Raw genomic sequence first — 17,021 nt, forward strand, 5'->3', positions numbered from 1 at the left:
CACAGAAAGAATAAATGCTCACCAACATTACATTAAGTGTCTTTGAAAAATTTTGATTCCTTCAAAGGACACCTCAGAAGACTCTGTCATAAACTGCTATGAATTGTTATGTTTTTGTTGCTATGAGAAAGGGGCTCTGATCCATTTTTCTACAACCAGTCTGTGATGGTTTGAATGAGACTGGTCCATAGGCTAATATATTTGCAAGCCTAGTCCTCAGTTGATGAGCTGTCTGTAGTGGCTTTTTATTTGTCTTTTAATAAATAAAGCCTACCTGAAGATCAGAGAGTAAAACAGCCCCACTGGCCAGCCTTACAGACCAGGCAGTGGTAACACACACTTTTAATCCCAGTAGCCACACTAGTTGCCATAGAAACCAAGGGGTACATGCCTTTAATCCCAGTAGTGCATACCTTTAATCCCAGAACTAGAGAGGATTATAAAAAGGGAGGAGACAGCTGTCAGTCACAGTCTCATTCTGAGATTCCTGGAGGCAGGATTGCCATTTCAGACTGAGGTAAAGGTAAGAGCCAGTGGTTGGCTGCTGTGCTTTTCTGACCAGTTTGAGGTCCAATTTTTGTCTCTGGGTTTGATTAATCATGCTTCAGTTGTCAGGGGAGGATTAGGTGTGACTTTGTTGGAGGAGGTATGGGACTGAGGGTGGGCTTTGCGGCCCTGTGACTTTCTCCCTCTCTGCAGGTAGATCAGGAGGTAAAGATCTCACCTACCACTCAAGCACCAAGTCTGCCTTCATGCCACCATGCTCCCTCAGGATGAAACTGTAAGCCAGCTCAAATTAAAAGTTTTCTTTTGCTCTTTTTCATCTTCCTCTCAGAGAGGCAGCTTCGCTTCTGCCTCTCTCCCTACTTCTCTGCTTCCCCCCTTCTCTGTCTCTTTCTCCTCTTCTCTCTCTGTCCCCCCTTCACCCTTTCCCCTCCACAACCCCCCGAATAAATATTCAACCTCACTCTGCAAAAGAAAGTTTTCTTTTATAAAAGTTTCCTTGGTCATGGTATGTCTTCACAACAATAGAGCAAGGACTAAGACACTGTTCTATTGCTGTGATAAAACACTATGAACAAAAGCAACTTGGAGAAGAAAGTAATTTAGCTTACAATTGGATATCATAGTCCAGGACAGAAACTCCTGCACTGCAAGAACCTAGACATGGAGGAGGGCCGCTCCCTGGTTTGCTTGACCAGCATTCTTAGAGAAGCAAGGCCCACCTGCTAAGGCATGGCATCCTCCATGATGGTTTAAGTTCTTCCACATCAAATACTAATCAAGGAAATGCCCTATAGACTTTTCTATAAGCAACCTAATGGAAGGATTTCTCAAATCAGTTTTTTCTTCCCAAGTAACTCTACCTTATGCCAAGTTAGCAGAGAAAAGCCCAACTGTCCACCATCCCAATCACCCTCAGTGCTGGCTCATGCAAGAGAAGTAGTTATGCTCTCTTCTCCTTTTTGTGACTATTATTCTATGTTCCCACAAGTGATAGATTGTGGTTAGCTCGTAGGAATCAAGGTGTTATAGCTTGAATGTGGAATGTCTTTGAAAGTGCCATGCTTTAGAGGTTTGGTCCCCTGACTGAAGCTACTAGAAGGTAGTGGAAACATGTAAGAGGTAGAGCCTGCTGGGTGGTGGGGGTGCACGCCTTTGATCCCAGCACTTGGGAGGTAGAGGTAGGTGGATCTCTGTGAGTTTGAGGCCAGTCTGGTCTATAAGAGGTAGTTCCATGACAGGCACCAAAACTACAAAAAAAAGAGCCTGATGAAAAGTCCAAATCTTTGATCACATGCTGTTTAAGGGGATGAGGGGGACTAGTCTCTTTTTCTCCTCTCTTTGACATTCTTGAAATGAACAGCAATATTCTACACACCTTCTACCACATTCTACTGTTTGACCACGGGCACAAAAGCAACCATCCTACCAACCTTGGAGTAAAACTTCTAAAACAATAAGACAGAAAAAAATTTCAACTTTATTATCTCTGGTATTTTCTTACAGTAATGGAACAAAGACTAACAATCAGGACTGATAGCTGTGCTGTACATACCTAATAGAGAACAGCAAATACTTGTAAGTGAGCAAGCTTGCTTAAGTTACTGCATATTTTCAATTGCACATGAGTTACAGAAACATACATGTGACATACAGTGATAGAAATGTAACATGCTTTGCCTTTTATTGTGTTTTTGTTTGGGTGATTATTATGGGAGAGCATATAATTGTTCCTTCATTATTAGATCAAATGCTTGCTTTTTTAGATAGAAAAATTCTCTGGTTACCTGTTTCTTCAGTGTTACAGTTTTGTTATACAGAGGACAATCATTTGTAAAACTACCATTATATAAATAATAAATAATACTGTAAAAAAAGAAAGGTATAAAGACAAAGAAATAATGAGAATGAACTAAGTAGATATCACACAGCTTTAGAAAACAATAATTAGTAGACTTTTTTATAAGTATTGTTGAGAGTTGTGTAATTGTTTCTGAGTTTATATTTAGTGTATATCAATCAGAAGTACAAAAACGTGTATGTAGAAAAGTCTTCAGTTGGCACTTACAGAAGCAATTCTGTGGCTTATAGCGAATGCTATAAAAATACAATGTATAAATAAGGTCTTCCCATTTTAGGGTGAGGAGAATCTACCACAAAATAGTATTGTATTGGTAGTTTTGTTAATGATAAAGAAAAGAAAGGGATGATCTGCCACAAACTGTGGGCCTCCGTGACCAGTTCTCCCTGTCATAACTGCCCCGGTGCCACCAGCTGCTACAGTGCCCTCCTCATTGACTTCCACTGTGGCTTGATGGAACACCTCAGAAAGAAAAAGGTCATTCCTCTTGGACATTCCTGAGAAGTTGGCCTTGCTCTTATTGAAGGCATCCTCCATGCCCATGCTTCTCAGAATAGGCTTGAGTTCATAATGTTGCTCTAGCTTGAACTGTGGGAGATAGACCTCAACATTGTCTTCAGCCATTGTGTCTTTGCTCATCCATTGGTTGAATTTATCAAAGTTTATTTCACTTTCCAGCTGTAAGAATAAAGAACAAAAAAAGTGAATTTGAGAAAAGACAAAAATTAACTCAAAGCCTAATGTTAAACATCAATTGCCAAGTGGCTGGATAGATAACTCAGTGGTTATAAGCATTGGTTACTCTTCCAGGGGTCCCAGGATTGCATCTAAGAACCGAATGGCAGCTCACAACCATAAGTAGATCCAGCCCCAGGGGATCCAATGTCTTCTTCTGGTCCCCATGAACATTGCATACATGTGATATACAAACTTCATGCAGTGAATATAGCCATAAATATAAAAATAATAACAAATAACACTTCTAAAAAATCAATTGCAAAGCTAAGTGCACTGGTGTGTGGGTTTAATTATTGCACCCAAAAGGCAGAAGTAGGAGGATCTCTATGAGTTTGAGGCTATCCTGGACTACATAAGTGAATTCCAGGCCAGCCAGGGCTACATAGTAAGGCCTGAACTCAATATATGTATTCCTATTAGTTGACAATTACTCCTCAGTTAGAGGTGGGACTGCATGAGCCCCTCTACTATAGAAACTCTTATTTGGCTGGCTTGGTCTTTTGTAGGTTTTGTGTATGATTCTCTGAATTCATGTATGCAATGGCTCTGTCATGTCCAAAATCACTGACGGCTACTATGGGGGGAGAGGTCATTTTCTTCATGGGTAAAGTTCCTAATAAGTGTCCATGTTCCAGTGGATAGTCTTACATCTGCACACATTCTGTCAACACATAATGACCTCAGTGAGGTTGAAAAAAGAAAATGTGAAGTTGGTTGGAAAAGTGGTGAGAGGGTTTACTTTTTTTGGAAAAGTAGGGGAGAAAGCAAGGACTGAATCGTATCAAGGCACTTTACATAAGTGTATAGAATTCTCAACCTATTAATAAAGCATTAAAGAATACAAAAGAAAATGAGGCCACAACCCCACACGAAGAACTACAGGCAACTGAAGAATTGTGAGAGTGGCAGGAATGATCTTCTTGAGGGAAGAGCAAATCAAACGGTCGTCTAATATCAAATAGTCAGTCCTGAAAACAGTACAGATAACGTTATACAGACTGAGAAGTCTGTATTTAAGACTGCATATTTATATGTGTATGTATATAAGCATGTGACAATAAGCAATGAAAAGTAGGCCATAAAGTTTGAAAGACAGCAAGAAAGGGTATAAAGGAGCCTTGAAAGGAGGAAAGAAGGGAATAATTATAATCTTAAAAAATAAGAAAATAAAATGAGCAATTAAATGACTTTACTATGTTTAAAACTTAATGAGCTGGACAAATTTTGTAATTTGGTAGGATAAACCACATAAGTTTCAGACTTTGAGATTTTGCGAAATTGATACATGTAAATCAACTTAATCATTCATTTGTGACAAATTACACACTATTTCCAAGACATCAATACTCATTTTGAGCAAAGGAGATTTTGCTGCCAAATTTGAAAATAATTGAAACTGGAATGCATTACCAACTCCAAGCCAGTGGACGCATCCTCAATCTCATCAGGAAGCAACAGGAACATACTGATGTTTCCAATATACGGAAGCTCTAGAATCTGAGTCTTTAGGTCCGTTATGTATCCAATGTTCAGCTTTTCACGTAGGTGCATCATCTGAACAGGTATGCTCTCACGCTAATATTGTTAAAATGTAAAATATGAAAGTCAGTTCTCAGATGTTTGAGAAATTTGCAGAAAGACTAAATAATTTCTGGGTCAAAGCTAGGAAGATGTGTTTTCTTCCATCAAAAAAGCAAATTATTTGTATAGTGTTTAGAGAAGGTCCTCAAACTTAATGGCTTTTTTGTATCTTATAGCCAATACTTAGTAAGATAGATAATAATAGTAATAATACTTCTACTACTAATAAAATTATAATAAATTTGTAATGCCTAAAATGACCCAGGAAGTTAGATAAACTCCGTCAAACATTCACATCAATCTTTTGAACTAGATATTATTCAAGCTTTAAAGATCAAAACTGCAACAAATGGATAATACATGAAGTCATAGTGCAAATGTAAAACCAGCATTTAAGTCCAGGCAAGAAGAATTATGTCACATAATTACAAATTATAAAACCATGGTCTTCACTGTCCATTGACTCTTAAGAATTTTTGAATGACACTCAGTAGCCTGAAAGAGCCAATGCCCACCCAAGCTATAACTAGCAAGTTATGGGAAAATCAATGAATAGTCTCTAAGTTTTCTGTATTCTTTTCCAAGCTCTAAAATAATGCTAGAAAAATGCTTCTTGTTTCATACCAAGTTCACACGGAAAGGATAAAGCTCATTAAGTTTTTTCGCAAATGGAGTTTTCCACTTTCCTTTGAAGTAGACAGCATTCACCAGTACCATCTTGGTGTCTTCATCTACAGAACCTTCCGGTAACAGGTTTGAGATTTCACCTGTAGAGAACACAATACATGTTTAGGTTTTATAATAAAAAATGAAAGAAACTGTATAATGCTACATATAAAGTATAACTTTTTAAGATATTTGGAGGAATCACTTTCTTGTATATTGTTTTTCAGTAGTCTGAGACTTACTCAACTCAGAAGGAGGTGAAAGAGCATTGACTGTACAATTTTGAGGGAATGAGGGTGATATTCAAGGATGTTTGATTTCAAAAGAAAAAAAAAACAGAAGAAAAAATCCAAAGTTTTACCTTTGGTTTGGGTCTTGACCCAGGAATTTATCTTTTTTCTAGCTTCTTCCGCATATTTAAGGAAGTCTACTGCCTCTGGTTCTGTAGAGTAATATTTCTTACAGAGTTGTATGTATTCCTTTAAAAAAAAACCACAGTTACACACGGCATATGTTGAATAAGAGAGGCATGATGAATTACAGGCTCCAACAAATACAAGGAGACATAAGGCAGAGGGAGGTGAGATGGCTGGGGGGCGTGTAGATCCAGGACAGTTTCACTTTCACTGATAATGCCCAGTTCTATGCTCCAGCACCAACTCTATCTTTGCACTAATGACATTAGACCCTCTGAGTATGGGTGACAGCTGTATGGTTGGTAGTCTGTGGAGCCACTGGCAGTGGGACCAGGATTTATCCCAAGTGCTTGAACTGGCTTTCTGAAGTCCATTCTTTTTGGAGAGATACCTTGTTCAGCCTAAATTTAGGGCAGAGGGCCTTAGTCCTGCTTCAAAGTGATTTGACTGACTTTGTTGACTCCCCATGGGAAGCATTACCCTCTCTGAAGAGTGGATGGGAGTGGAGTGGAGGGATAGTGAGGGAGAGTGGGAGGAAGAGGAGGAAGTGGGAACTGGGATAGGTATGTAAATTGAAAAAAGATGGTTTTAAAAATTAATTAAACTTTAAGAAAAGACACTGAAAAAGAACAGAGGTATAGCTTGGGGAAATAGAGGAAACAGCAGTTACATCATTGGGAAAAGCAGTTACATCACTATTGTAATTTGTTGATCTTTGTATGGACATCTTCAGCAGGAACAGGAGAGACAGTAAAGCCAGCCTTTAAAAGCCCACCTGCAATTCTGAGTCTGCTCCTGAGAATCGTGGAGAAGTGTTTCCAAATGACCTCACTGCTTGTGTTGGAATAACTCTTTTAGTGTCAACTTCACTTACTTCCTTGAAACTAGCAGATTTCTCTCCAAACAGTTTATTGGCGCTTTCCAGTAAGTAATCTCCTGAGCAAGTGTTGATTGCTGAGCTGAGCAAGTTGAAGGATGAATGGACTTTATCTCTTGCTTGTGCCTAAACAGAAGAAATTTTCATTTATTACACAGTAATACTAACTAAAGACTCTTGAAGCAATAACATTTTCTCAAAACAACAATAAAATATTGTATGCATGCATCTTTTTTCTAGTCCATTAGAGGAAAAAGATCTGTAAAAATGTCATTCAAAAAGATTGGAGTAATGTCTCCCGCCTATGACCCCAAGAGAGACAGAGACACAAGACTAAGTTCAAGTCTTATGGCAACATAATGAATTCAAGGTAAGCTTGTTTCAACACCCCATGGGGGTAAAAGCAAAAGCAAATATAGAAATGTAGTATAGGAAGGCTATAAAGGTACACTTTAATAATTATAGACTTCTGCTGTGTCTGTAGATTAGATTCATTAGAAATAAGAAACCCCACAGCCTGAATGAAAGACAGTTCTTTTGATATTTCTAAACTCTAGTGTTTCTGATGAAATTTTATTATATTACAGAATGAATAAACCCAGAGGTTCTAAAGTATAGCATTAGGAGTACAGTTAGTGAGTCTGGACTGTTTCTGAAATTTGTGATAAAGACATATTTAAATAGATTCCCACCCACCATCCCCCATGCGTGCACACACACACACGCAAAATGACTGCATATGTGGTCAAAGTATTACTTTGTGGTAATTATTTCACAAGGTATAGATATATTACCTCATGTACCCTGCATATATGCAATTTTACTTGTCAGTTGTGAAGTTCTCAATGAAACTATAGTGAAATGTTACCACACTTTATATAGCCTTAATAGGTTCCCATTTTAGAAGGTGACCTTTGTAGTAAAAAAAAAAAAACAACAGAGCTTTAAAAGTTGACAAAATTGATGAGAGACCAAATGCTAAGCAGTGTGACAGACAGACTCAGTCACAATAGTGACTGGGCTCAAGTACAAGACAGAGCTCTCCAGTGTTTTAGAAAGTATTGGGAGGCTTTATCTACCTTCTGTACCCCACATCACACCAAGTGATGGGGGGTGGGACACTAGTATATTCAGGAAAGAAGAATCAGGAGACATGTCCCCATAATCTAATCATGGGCATAACCATGTAAATTAGTTACCAATAGTTTATCCCTTCATAATTTTGTTAATGTAACTAGGCAGCCAGTTTTTAAGGATATAGCCTATGGGATAAAGGTATTACTTTGTATAACAGATGGATGAATAGAATTATTACCAGCAATAGATATAGATAAATGGATGGACATATGATAAGTTGTTAATAGATGGGAGATAGATAACAGAGAGATAGATGACAGAGTTGTCAGGTAGATATAGACAAATAGATAGGTGATAATTAGATAGGTGATGAAAGATAGATAATAGGTATAGAGTAGATAGATGCATATGCATAGCAGGTAGATAATAAGTGATAGTTAGCTAGACAGATGACAAGTATTTATAGATAGGTGGTATATTATAAGCAAATAATATATTCATTAGATTCTCCTGCAGCAACCAGGTTTATGCTTCACCAACCCCTATTATGATCACCCTCTTTTCCTCGTGAAATTCCCATAAACACCTATGGACTTGTGCATCCAAACATTCTTGCAACATAACGTAGAACACTTTCAGAATAAATAGTTTATTATAAATATGAATAATATGATACAAAAACAGTACTATACATATTATATATACTTATGGCAGAATAATGTAATAGGATTGAGGAGCAACCATTGCTGAAACATTAATAAGCCTGGATGCTGCACTGGCTCTGACCTTGTTATTGGATGCCCTTGGGATATTCATCCCAGTACTTAGTCTGGGTGCTCTTCCTATGGATAGTAGAACTCTGCTACATTTCTTCTCAGTTCAACACTATGACCCTGAGACAAAAAGCTGCTAGAGACAGAATATAAAATGATATAGCAAAACCAAGTCCAGTACCTGTAAAATAGCATCAGGATAATTTCCCTTCTGTATTTGCTGTGTGCAATCAAAGCCTCTGACGTTCGCTGGGGTTCCCATAGTGATGCCATTTCCATTAACTTTGTTAAATTGCAGCACCTGCAGTCAGAATCAGGAGGAGTGATGACGTGGCCATGCAAAATTACTTCACTTTGAACCAATGGCTCAGGAATCTCTAGATCAGCATTTCTGTGTCGTGAAACCGTTTGGGGGGAGAACAAACCTTTTCAAGGGTCACCTAAGACTATCAGAAAATAGATATTTGCATTATGATTCATAACTAGCAAAATTACAGTTATGAAAAAGCAAAGAAAATAATTTATGGTTGGGAGTCACCACAGCACACTAAAGGTCAAAGCATTAGGAAGGTTAAGAAGCACTGCTCTAGATGGTACTGTCTGACTCTGTATTTGTATGTGGAAAATAAGCATAGGCATTCTTTCTGTGTCTCAAAAATCCATGATGTACTTGATACTAACTCTTTTACTAAAAATTTAAAAAACAATGTTATTATGAGATGATTTATAAAATCTACCCTGAATTATCTAAATTTCATCCAGTCCACAAATTGTTTTGAAAAACACCAATATTTTAATACTGTATTTTTTAAATATTTTAAATAAATTAATAGAATTAACTCATCTCCTCTTCTCTGAAGTGGACTTTCCTACTAAATACATTTTAAGCTTAGGAAAGTTAGAAGCCATAGTGGGCTTTAACATGAATATCAGTCACCAAATATTAAGAAGGATCACCTAGATAAGACATTCACACATAATATGTGCACATAGAAACTAATACCTATGTTGGGAGCAATTCACAGCATTTGATACACTGCATCTCTCTCACTGTGTCGGGGTAATTCACAGCATTTGATACACTGCATCTTTCTCACTGTGTAGGGGCAATTCACAGCATTTGGTACACCGCATCTCTCTCACTGTGTCGGGGTAATTCACAGCATTTGATACACTGCATCTTTCTCACCATGTAGGGGCAATTCACAGCATTTGGTACACCGCATCTCTCTCACTGTGTCGGGGTAATTCACAGCATTTGATACACTGCATCTTTCTCACTGTGTAGGGGCAATTCACAGCATTTGGTACACCGCATCTCTCTCACTGTGTCGGGGTAATTCACAGCACTTGATACACCGCATCTCTCTCACTGTAAGTGGTTTCATACAGCTAGTAGAGGCGATAGGGAAAGACCTTCTCCACAAAGTTCCACCAGCCCAGCCTAGTCTTCCAGACTCAGATTCCCACAGCCAGCCATGTCTAAAGTTTTTGAGAACCTCTGACCCTGAAACACTTCTCCTTTTGGCCCATGGTAAAGAGGAAACAGAATTGTAAATGGACTGGTAATTGGCATCTTGTAATGAAGTGGGCAGTTATATCTAGCTAGTTGAATACGTTCTAGACTAGAAAAGGATTAGTATTTGGGGACCTTTCTCTGCAAGTCTTCCATTGTTTAATCTGGGAGTGAGGCAGGAAGCATGGAGCTGGTGCTGCATAGCCTGCCCTTCTTCCCTAATCTAAGGAAATAGCCTTTTTACTTAGAAACCAATCAAGTTAGCACTTGAATTTTAAAGTCTCGCCATGCAGCAGAGTTGTAAGAAAACTGCATGGTCCCACAGACCGAAAGAACTTTCTTGAGTTAGAAAATCTCTCTGCCTAGAGTGACCACGAGGAGAATTTTTCCTTCAGTATCAAAATCACTTTAACTCAGAGCATTTCATCTGAGACTCACACTCTAGCTGTGCTGTTCCTGGCCTTAACACTTAAAAGTTGAAAGCACAAACTCTTTCTAAGGTTTTGCAAACCGTGGTTTACTATGCTTTCTCAAGACAAAGGAAGTAAGGAGGAAGAAGTGTGGCACAACTCTGCTATCATCAGGGTTGAACAATTGAGTCTTGTTGTAAGACATGCTGTTTAAACTGACTCCAGTTTAGACAGGAATCTACTTCCTGACCTGTTGGTTCATGTTGTCTCTGTGAAACTCTGTACTTGAAAAGAGGCTCACCTGAAGTGGGTCAACATGTTCTCAAGAAGAATGTATTCATGCTCAGAAACAGTTCTCATGGGAACGTGGGTAGGAGCCCGTGGCATTTTGGTGTGACGGCAAACACAATGAGTGCTTGTGCTCAGAACGCACATTCTTAGTATTTGCATGCATGTGGATATAATGAAATTTTAATTATATGATTTCCACATTCAGGTCTTTGACCTAGCAAGTAACATGATCATGAGAAATTACAATACATTCTATGAATCTTTAGGTATATTGAAGATTATAATTTAAGTAGTTCTAAAGTCTGGAGAAAGATCTCCTGTGTGAATCTCTGTCCATTCATCAAGGAAAGAAGAAAAAACCTTGATACATAAATCCCTGGCAATGATGTTTTACATGCTGTTCTCATTGACTTTGAGGACTTGGTATCTACAATATCCAGCCACACTTGTAAACATAGTTTCACAGTGGATAATGTGAAGAAGTCTATTAAAGATATATATATATTTCTGTGAGAATGCTAACAGTGCTTTTTTTTTCTTTGTGACCCTGGCTTAAAACCATCAGGAGACATTCTTTTTAAGAAAAGGGAAACCCACAGTGGTATTGTTAAGAGGGAGCTTCAGCTGGAAACTAAAGGTCACAGGTGCTCTTGGGAACAGGTTGCCAGTGTTCTTATCTGCATAGTGATATTTAACTTAAAACCATGTGAAAGGAAGAGCTCAAAACCCTTGCTGTGCAAACTATGAGCATGATCTGGTTTAAATGAAAGATTTGCCAGTTGCTATTTTCATCATTATAGAAATGCTAACATCCTTCTGCTATCTGCATTAGAGGAGTTTCCTGATTTGGACATTTTCTAGATTTACACTAACAGAATCTGTGCTGTGATGGCTGGTGATGACAGTCATGCCACCATCCCTGCTTTCTCAGAGTCAAAATGACCTGAGCACAAAACGAGAGCAAGCCTACGGTTCAATTCAGAAAACACTGGATTCTGAGGTGAGGTTTAAAGCAACTTACTTTGGCCATCTGGCGTTCAGTGTTGCCCCTGGCACCGAGGAAAACCATAGCCAAGGTGGACGAGATGCTCCACGGAGAGAAAAAGATATTCTGGGCAGAGTTCGATTGTTCTATATGCTTGAGGATATTGAGGGCAAACACGGTGTTTGCCATGGAAAGCTCTTCCATTGTTTCGGTCTAGAACGAAGGGGAAGAGAGAGAAAGAGCTATGAATGACTGTTCGGCACTGGGAGTGAAGTTGGCAGAGGGATATAGGCAGTGTCCTGCCTATGGTTCCCTTCCTGTCTTCCCTCCATGAGACAAAATGTGGACGGTGAAAATTGCTTAGAGTCACAAGCCATGTGCTCCTCACAGTGTGCAGGTGTAACATTCTTTGACTCCATTCTGAAATTTGAGTCATTTTAAACATGAAACCCTGCAATTTCAATTTTCCCCAGCCTCTGTAAACTATGTAGCCAATCCTGGGATATGATGACAGTTCTGAGGAATGACACTTTGTGAAATCCAGATTATAATGAGGATAGTAACAACCGTAACACTCATCTGAGTTCTATTCTCTACATGTTAGACACCCAAACTGTGGACACTAACTACTGAACACCTTTCTTGTGTAATCATTTAATCCTCCTGAAATCCTGTGAGGAGAAGGAAAGCTATCTCTGTGCACAGAAAGAGCGTGCTACTGCACAAAAGCCAGCTGACAATGCCATTCAGTAACAGAGAGTGGGAGGGGAAATTGAAGGCAGGAAAGTCACCTCCATGTTTCGTTCATATTCACACTACACATACCCACACCACATACACCTATGTTCATATGCAGAATATAATACACTTATCCAAATGGGTGCCACATGTACACGGACTTGCTGGGTTCAGGTGAGACAATCTTTCAACTTCTCCATTTTGAGGTGTATAACATACATTAGGGTTGCTATCTGTGTCCAGATACTACCATCCCCAGCATATTCTCTCCTCATATGCCTCAGCCTTGGTCTAAAAGGATTTCCTATGGCCTGGGGAGTTCACTTTAGTACCCTCTTCTCCTGTCATACAAATCTACGTACCCATAGGAATTCAGGGGCAATTCAAGAATGTAGGAACCACACAATATGTTTAATTTATAGTTATCTAAAAAAGGTCAGGCATGCCTTCCACAACTTAAGGATCTCTGTGCAGCTGGATTCTTGGACACACCCAAGGGTGGTGTGTGGGAAGGGATGCCAACCACCATCTTCCTACTTCTCTATTTTTCTTTCATCATAGTCTAAAATAACCTATAATTACCAAAATATACAAATACACCAAACAATGACAGCACTCATCTCTTTGTAAACCTTTTGGAACAAAGATTTTCCAGAACTGGGGAGTAGTGGAGAGACCCCTGGATTAAGCAAACTGTCTTGACTGTTTACAGACGTATTGTCATTTGTAACATAAGGCAATTGCATTTTGTACAAATGACAAAATAGTAAATTAAAATGTATTTTTAGAATTCTTTTCTATTTCTTGCCTCTGTATTTAACTTACTAGTGTGGGGCTGTGGGCACATGAGTGTGAGCATGGGTACACACGTCACGGGGGCCGAGTGTGAGCGTGGGTACACACGTCACGGGGGCCGAGTGTGAGCATGGGTGCACACGTCACGGGGGCCGAGTGTGAGCGTGGGTGCACACGTCACAGGGGCCGAGTGTGAGCGTGGGTGCACACGTCACGGGGGCCGAGTGTGAGCATGGGTGCACACGTCACGGGGGCCGAGTGTGAGCGTGGGTGCACACGTCACGGGGGCCGAGTGTGAGCGTGGGTACACACGTCACGGGGGCCGAGTGTGAGCATGGGTGCACACGTCACGGGGGCCTAGTGTGAGCGTGGGTGCACACGTCACGGGGGCCGAGTGTGAGCGTGGGTGCACACGTCACGGGGGCCGAGTGTGAGCATGGGTACACACGTCACGGGGGCCGAGTGTGAGCGTGGGTGCACACATTACGGGGGCCTGTGGAGATCAGACAACTTTATGGAGGCAGTTTTCTCCTTTCACCTCTCAATGGGTTCCAGGCATTGAATTTAGGTCACCAGGTTAAGCCTTTCACTGACCCTTGGAGGGTCACAGAGGCCTTCCTAAAGCTCTTGGAGGTTAAGCAACTTCTGTGTGGTCCCACAGTTACTGTGATGTTGCAGCGTGCAGGCTGGGATCTGCCAAAGAAAGTTTGCTGATCTTCAGATCTCACAGGTTGATGGCACCGCTTCACTCTGTCAGTTAAGGAAGTTCTATACTGAGAATATTACAAAGGGGAACAAGAAAGAGAAGTAGCAAGTCCATATTGCTCCTAGAAAGCTCATTAGTTGACAAAAAAACAGTATTGCTTTCTGTCTTGTTTCATCACAGATTTCTGAATAAAATAGATAGTTCAGAAAATAACTTCTTCTTCAGTGACTTAATACTACAATTAGACTCCATGCATAGGTTTCCTTAATAAATAATTTTAAAATTATAAATAAAATGTTTCTCTGCCCCTGCATAAAAATTCAAATAAGTGATCCAGCTAGGGGAGCATATCATGACCTCTCCTGCTTCTCAGCCTGTGCCACAGTCTAAGCCAGTCGGTCACTTAGGCATTAACAGGATGCAAGGGTCAAGGCCTTTATCAGCCAAGACAGTTAATATGAAAGTAGGACTCTGGGTGACTTGACAGAGAACAAGATGGTACTAAGCAGAGTAAAATTGTTCCAGATATGTTCACTTCTTTAAAACTCATCTCTGTCTGAGGACATAACTTAGTACCAGGTATGCAGCCACCTGTGTTCAGAACACCAGTTCTACCAAAAAAGAAAAAAAAATTGAACTAAACAACCTGAATTATTTTGTATTAGAGAGGCCAGCCTTGAACTCAACAGGTAGTCAGGGATGCTATAGGGTTTCTATCCTCCTTTGTCTGCATCAATGTGCTTAGATTACACGTCTGTGCAACCAAGCCTGATTTATAAACTGCCAGGAATTGAACCCAGGGCTTCGTGTTTGCTCGGAAAGCAATTCACCATCTGGGCAACATCCCTTGTCCTGGAGTTCTAGTTTCTTAGCTACATTTGCATAAAATAATAGTTGATGTCCTTATTTCGGTCACCTAATTAAATCTGCGCGTTTTGTTTAATGGAAATGATTACATACCCTATGTCCTTTGGGATTTCTGCTAGAGTAATGAAAATGTGAAGATGTAGGCATTTCAGGACTAATCATATGCTTCCAAATATGAGACTATTGCTAACATTAGTAAGAACGAATGGAAATGATGTGCTGGGCTGGGCTCTTTCCCTGTCTGTCAGTTCCTGAAATACAAGTTGGCAAAGCACTAGTGAAACTCGGCAGAAGTGATGAATCTGGGAGGTGCCGTAGGCTCACCACCTGCCACACTCCCTCTCCACAATAGCACGAGCTGACAAATTAGATTTTTGCTGTGCCATTTCAAACATTTCTTTGTATAATCATAATAATGAAAATGTTTTAATTGATTTCAAAAATCAGTGAAAATTAAGATAAAACAATAGTGGCAAGGAAACAGCCCATCAAAAATAGAACAAGCTTTTCAGAAACGAGGGGGTAGTATTTTAGTTGATAGTTTTTATAATGAATAATTATCTGCTTACTAGAGATTAAATTGCTAGCTTGGTCAACCAATCAACTAATTTATTTGATATTTATTTTTCACAGAATTGGTCCATTACTGAACTAAGTTAAATAATTATGCTCTGATCCTGGATCATCCTGGCCCAAATAACTGCTTAATTTTTATAGTTTCTGACTATTAAATTTAGATGACAATTAAATGTCACTTATTTATATTTAATGTAATAATTACTTTCAATTGCTTAAATACAAACATTTTAATATTTGTAGCTATTTATGTCTAATTCTATATCAAAATAATAGTTAATATAGAACATACATATTGTAACCTGTTCAATAATATTAAAATTGAAATTACAATAAACATACATTTTAATTTTGATTCATAGGCACTTGCTGTCTTCTGAGATTCAAAGTTAAGCAGTCATAAGTTTAATTCAAGTCTTAACCCAAAATACCTTTAGTTAAACAAATGAAAAAGAAAACATGGTTACATCTTTTACTCACCCTCTACACAGGTCAATATATTAAAAAGTTACTATGAAGGAAGAGAAAGGAGAAGTCTGGATTCATTAGAGATGACCAGGGGCTTCCAGAAGCACTTTATTACCTTCTAATCCTGTGAGCAGCTGACAGCCAGGAAAGGCTCTTTGGCAAGCCGGAATAGCAAGGACGAGGTAATGACTGGTTTTATATGGCCATGCTCCTCCCACAGTTTTTTTTAAACTTTTAAATTTGTGTTCTTTGTATGATTCAACATTTTACTCATAAAGACATCAGTAGGAAAGGAATGCTGATTTGTAGTGTTCAGTTTAAAAAAAGAACTTGAGAAGTATGACATCATTTAGAAATTCAAGAATTTAGCAATTTCCAATTTAAACCTACTAGCAGCAATCTGCACCATTCACTCTTGGGTCTTTATTGTTTCTCACAGGTACTCAATGATAGTAATTAAATTCCATGATACTCAATCCAGCTTTGGACAGGCACCATCTGTCTTCGCAGCAAAAGATGTGATCATTTCTTCTTGTTGAGTTGAGGAAGACTCAAAGAACCCTCTACACAGAATAAGAGAAACACTGTTTTTATCATTCAATAATTCTCTATTTTAATCTTTGATTTTCTTAGGAATAATAACCTTAATAATTCTGTGTTCAACTCTAACCTACTGTCTCAGGACACACCCAAAGAACTTTTTATATGGCCTTGGTTACACCATGGATTTTATGCTATTATAAACCATAACAACCTACTGCTGATGTTGACTTAAAATTGACAGAAATTCACACATCATGATAACTAAAAATTATAAACAAAAATGTTGGAGAAAAAAAGATAAAATTCACATAACTAATTGTAATCACGAATCTAAAAATGTTCATATTATTAGAATTTATCAGAAAAAGCTGGAAACACATCTTTCAGATCACTTCTCAGATCTTCACTGTGCATTTCCATAAAAGAGAGCAGACACAGGACACAGAAATGTGCCCTGCTTCTCCTCAGCAAGCTTTGAAGACTCCATGACTTTCTTTGGCTTTGAAATGAAGATCTCACTGTCAGGGAGAGTGAGATCAGAGATGGAGTCACCCTGAGTTCCTCTGTGAGACTTCACCCTGACCTGACCAGTCTCTGGTTGCAGAAGAACAGAGTATCTTAAACCCTGATTGT

General features: G+C 39.0%; 1 protein-coding gene across 1 annotated transcript; it reads right to left on the reverse strand.

Annotated features, from left to right (window-relative positions):
- Window positions 1-1,969: 1,969 nt before the first annotated feature.
- Serpinb2 (serpin family B member 2) lies at window positions 1,970-16,004 on the reverse strand. Its single transcript, XM_075987379.1, has 8 exons — window positions 15,961-16,004; window positions 11,732-11,908; window positions 8,675-8,794; window positions 6,641-6,769; window positions 5,712-5,829; window positions 5,309-5,451; window positions 4,514-4,678; window positions 1,970-3,043 (listed from the first exon to the last, which is right to left on the reverse strand). The coding sequence occupies exons 2-8, from the start codon at window positions 11,897-11,899 to the stop codon at window positions 2,639-2,641; spliced, it is 1,248 nt and encodes a 415-aa protein (XP_075843494.1). The 5' UTR covers window positions 11,900-11,908; window positions 15,961-16,004; the 3' UTR covers window positions 1,970-2,638.
- Between the last annotated feature and the right edge of the window lie 1,017 nt (window positions 16,005-17,021).

The sequence above is a fragment of the Microtus pennsylvanicus genome, chromosome 10 (assembly GCF_037038515.1).
Source record: "Microtus pennsylvanicus isolate mMicPen1 chromosome 10, mMicPen1.hap1, whole genome shotgun sequence".
In the NCBI taxonomy this organism is placed as follows: Eukaryota; Metazoa; Chordata; class Mammalia; order Rodentia; family Cricetidae; genus Microtus; species Microtus pennsylvanicus.

Excerpts from the sequence above, each read along its gene's own strand:
- Serpinb2 (XM_075987379.1), bottom strand. The coding sequence starts at position 11,899 with ATGGAAGAGCTTTCCATGGCAAACACCGTGTTTGCCCTCAATATCCTC. Across the intron at positions 8,795-11,731 it reads CTGAACGCCAGATGGCCAAA|GTGCTGCAATTTAACAAAGT; the intron begins GTAAGTTGCTTT and ends TTCTGACTGCAG. Across the intron at positions 6,770-8,674 it reads ATCCTGATGCTATTTTACAG|GCACAAGCAAGAGATAAAGT; the intron begins GTACTGGACTTG and ends TCTTCTGTTTAG.